Here is a 4,153-nt window from a genome sequence, read left to right on the forward strand (position 1 = left end):
CTATATATACTCCCATGTCTTTGCTCCCAGTACCATTATTATTTCTACTTTGTGTCATCCATCCTTTCCCAATGGCAAATCCCCCATATATAATACTCCTACTGCTTACTATACTCTTTTCCATTCATCCAATTTCATCTTCCCATTTCCATGCTAGAAAGTCGGCCAATTCATCATTGCCTGCAAATAATCTGCAAATAGCAAATGAAGAAGTGGCATCTCTGTTGACGTGGAAGTCCAGCCTTGACCTCAAAAGCCAAAACCTATTGGCATCATGGGTGGTTGGTCGCAGCCACTGCAACTGGATTGGAATTCACTGCAATACTAATGAAAGCGTTACAGGCTTGAACCTTACTGGATACGGCTTACGAGGTACGCTTAGGGGACTAAATTTTTCATCCTTGGCCTATTTAGAAATTATTGATCTTTCCTCAAACACTCTCATTGGTCAAATCCCTCCAGAAATAGGGAACTTGTCAATGTTGGTAAATTTATCTCTGGATGAAAATCAACTCTATGGATCCATTCCTAAGGAAATAGGAAACTTGAAATCTCTTCAAGTGTTAGAGTTGTCTTCAAATAACCTTAGTGGGCAAATCCCTATCTCAATTGTAAACTTGCAAAACTTAAAAGTGTTGTCTCTTTTGAGTAACAATCTGTCAGGCCAGATCCCTCAAGAAATAGGGAACTTGTCAAAATTGAAATATTTATCTTTACATGGAAATAAGTTCTATGGATCAATCCCTAAAGAGTTGGGGAAATTGAAATCTCTTCAAGGGTTATGGTTATATTCAAATAACCTTAGTGGTCAAATTCCTGCTTCAATTGGGAACTTGCAAAACTTAACATGGCTAGATCTTTCACAAAACAATCTTTCAGGCAACATTCCTTCAAAAATAGGGAACTTGTCAGAGTTGATAACTTTATACCTAGAGATGAATCAACTATATGGATCCATCCCTAAAGAGTTGGGGAAATTGAAATCTCTTCAATGGTTATGGTTATATTCAAATAACCTTAGTGGTCAAATTCCTGCTTCAATTGGGAACTTGCAAAACTTAACATGGCTAGATCTTTCACAAAACAATCTTTCAGGCAACATTCCTTCAAAAATAGGGAACTTGCAAAACTTAACATGGCTAGATCTTTCACAAAACAATCTTTCAGGCAACATTCCTTCAAAAATAGGGAACTTGTCAGAGTTGATAACTTTATACCTATGGGAAAATCAACTCTATGGATCCATTCCTAAGGAGTTGGGGAAATTGAAATCTCTTCAAAATCTAGGTCTAGATGAGAATCAGTTCAACGGATCTATCCCTAAGGAGTTGGGGAAATTAAAATCTCTTCAGGTGCTTGGGCTATCTTTTAATAATCTCAATGGCAAAATTCCATCTGAGTTTGATAATATCACTCATTTAAGGGTATTTAATCTTGGCCAAAATCATTTCACGGGTTCTTTGCCAAATAATTTATGTCTTGGCCAGTCACTAGAAATTATAACTATTCCTCACAACAAATTTAGTGGAAACATTCCCAAAAGCTTGATGAACTGTACAACACTTTACAGAGTTAGGCTTGATAGAAATGACTTCTCTGGAGATGTATCAAAAGCTTTTGGGGTATATCCAACTCTAAATTACATAGATTTGAGTTACAATAACTTTTCTGGCCAACTGTCTTCAAATTGGGCTCTTTGTCCAAATCTTACTGCATTGAAGATTGCGGGCAATAAAATTCTTGGAAATATCCCACTTGATCTCGGCAATGCACCTCTACTGCAGTATCTTGATCTCTCATCAAATCAGTTGGTTGGAAGGATTCCCACAAGTTTGGGAAAGTTGAGCAAGTTATATGTGCTAAATTTAGATAATAACAAACTTACTGGCAACATACCACTAGAAGTTGGAGAACTATCTTTGCTTTCAGAGCTAAACTTAGCTTCTAATAAGTTTGTTGACTCAATTCCCCGACAAATTGGAAGATGCCAACGACTAATTACATTGAATCTGAGCAGGAATATGCTTGTGGGCAAGATTCCTCCTGATATGCTAAGCTTGAAATCCCTTGAAAATCTTGATCTCAGTCACAACATGCTCTCTTCTCAGATACCACCACAAGTTGGAGGATTAACAAACTTACAGACATTGGACTTATCACACAATAATCTGTCAGCCTCCATTCCATCAAGCATTGTTCAATGTGTAGCTTTAGTTTCTGTTTATATATCTTACAATCACTTGGAAGGTCCTATCCCTAACACCAAAGCATTTTTACAAGCACCATATTCCGCCTTAAGTAATAACAAAGGTTTATGTGGCAATCATTCCGGCTTAAAGCCTTGCTCCTTGCTCAGCCAAAGTGACGGCAAAAACAGAAATTTGGTTGTAATCATATCGGTAGTCTTGGGAAGTTTTTTTCTATTGACGGTGGTTATTATCATTTTTGTTATTTTTCCACGTCAGAAGAGAAATAGAGTGGAGGAGGAAAGAGATTTTACTAAAGATCTGTTCACATTATGGAGCTTTGATGGAAAGATGACGTATGAAAGCATCATTGAAGCAACAGGGAACTTCGACTCCAGTTATTGCATTGGTGTAGGAGGGCATGGAAGTGTGTATAGGGCCGAGCTAGCTAGTGGTCTGATTGTTGCCGTGAAGAAGTTTCACACATTAGACCTGCAAGATGATGAAAGGTGGCATGATCTCAGAAGTTTTTCAAATGAGATAAGCGCATTAACAAATTTGAGGCATCGAAATATTGTGAAGCTCTATGGCTTTTGTGCTCACAATAGACATTCATTCTTGATTTGTGAGTATTTACAAGGGGGGAGTCTAGCACAAATTTTGAGTGATGATGAGAAAGCACTCCAGTTGGGATGGTTGGAAAGGATAAATGTGGTCAAAGCTGTGGCTAAAGCTTTATCGTACATGCACCATGATTGTTTACCTCCTATTATTCATCGGGACATATCAAGCAAAAATATTCTGTTCAATTCTGAGCATGAAGCTCATGTATCCGATTTCGGGACAGCAAGATTTTTGAGCCTTGATTCATCAAATTGGACTTCAATTGCTGGAACCATGGGATATACAGCTCCAGGTCTGCACCATTATATCTTTTTTCTTGTTATTCTCTTTCCCTTTTGACCTTAGATATGCTCTAATATATTTGATATTTATTTGCAGAGTTTGCTTACACTGCAGAGGTAAACTGCAAATGTGATGTGTATAGCTTTGGAGTGGTAACACTTGAAGTGATTATGGGGAAACATCCTGGAGACCTCATTACATGCCTTTCTTCATCCTCGTTTTCAACAATTGAGGGCATGCTTTTTAAGGATCTATTAGATCCTCGACTACCTACTCCACAAAGAAATGTCACACAACAACTCGTGTTGGTTGCAAAGACAGCAGTATCTTGTATGAATTCCAATCCACAATATCGGCCAACTATGCAACAAGTTTCTATGTTGCTATCCAAGGAAAGGGATTTTCCCAAATTTTCCCCTGATATCACCTTAAGCCAGTTGTTTGGTCTTGAATTTCCAAATTCATAAATTTTTGCACTGTTCAAGGTAAGTTCATACTAAACTGTCATTTTATCCCTATCTATTTGAGTTATATATAGGGCTTAGCAGCCTACATTTGTTGCTTTTGTCTAAAACTATGGCTATTTATTGGACATTGCAGTTTGGAACAATAATGTCTGTGGTTTTAAGATGAGTACGTAGATCGATCAAAAACAAATGGTAACCAACTGCCAGTCAAACAAGGTCGCATTCAATTCGCAATGCCCTCTCATGTTGATTATAGAATCTAATAATATTAATTAGTTATTTCTTGATTTCTGAGTTTTTGCTCATCTCTTGCATGTCTATAATGTATTTGCTTTTACAGATTGACAATGGACATCGCTAAGATGGATGCAGGAGATGCATCATTCACTGCACTGTTGTTTTCAAGTTTCTCTGTTGCTTCTATATCCAACGAAAGAGATCACAATAAGGCAGGCAGTTGAATTGCTTCGTTTGAAATTTCCTGCTATACTCCATGAATTTTACACCATTGAAAGTAAGTTATCTTAAACAAGTTTTATCACTATCTATCTATGCTATTTGTGATATGTGAATGCTTATGAATTGTGATTATGG

General features: G+C 37.3%; 1 protein-coding gene across 1 annotated transcript; it reads left to right on the top strand.

Moving 5' to 3' along the window:
• Positions 1 to 3,428, top strand: LOC109193786 (MDIS1-interacting receptor like kinase 2-like). The gene is made up of 6 exons (XM_019344601.1): positions 1 to 372; positions 664 to 812; positions 885 to 1,028; positions 1,173 to 3,102; positions 3,189 to 3,379; positions 3,414 to 3,428. Exons 1-6 carry the CDS (start codon positions 15 to 17, stop codon positions 3,426 to 3,428), a joined length of 2,787 nt encoding a protein of 928 aa, XP_019200146.1. The 5' UTR covers positions 1 to 14.
• The last annotated feature ends 725 nt before the right edge of the window (positions 3,429 to 4,153 follow it).

The sequence above is a fragment of the Ipomoea nil genome, unplaced genomic scaffold (assembly GCF_001879475.1).
Source record: "Ipomoea nil cultivar Tokyo-kokei standard unplaced genomic scaffold, Asagao_1.1 scaffold0222, whole genome shotgun sequence".
Taxonomy (NCBI): domain Eukaryota; kingdom Viridiplantae; phylum Streptophyta; class Magnoliopsida; order Solanales; family Convolvulaceae; genus Ipomoea; species Ipomoea nil.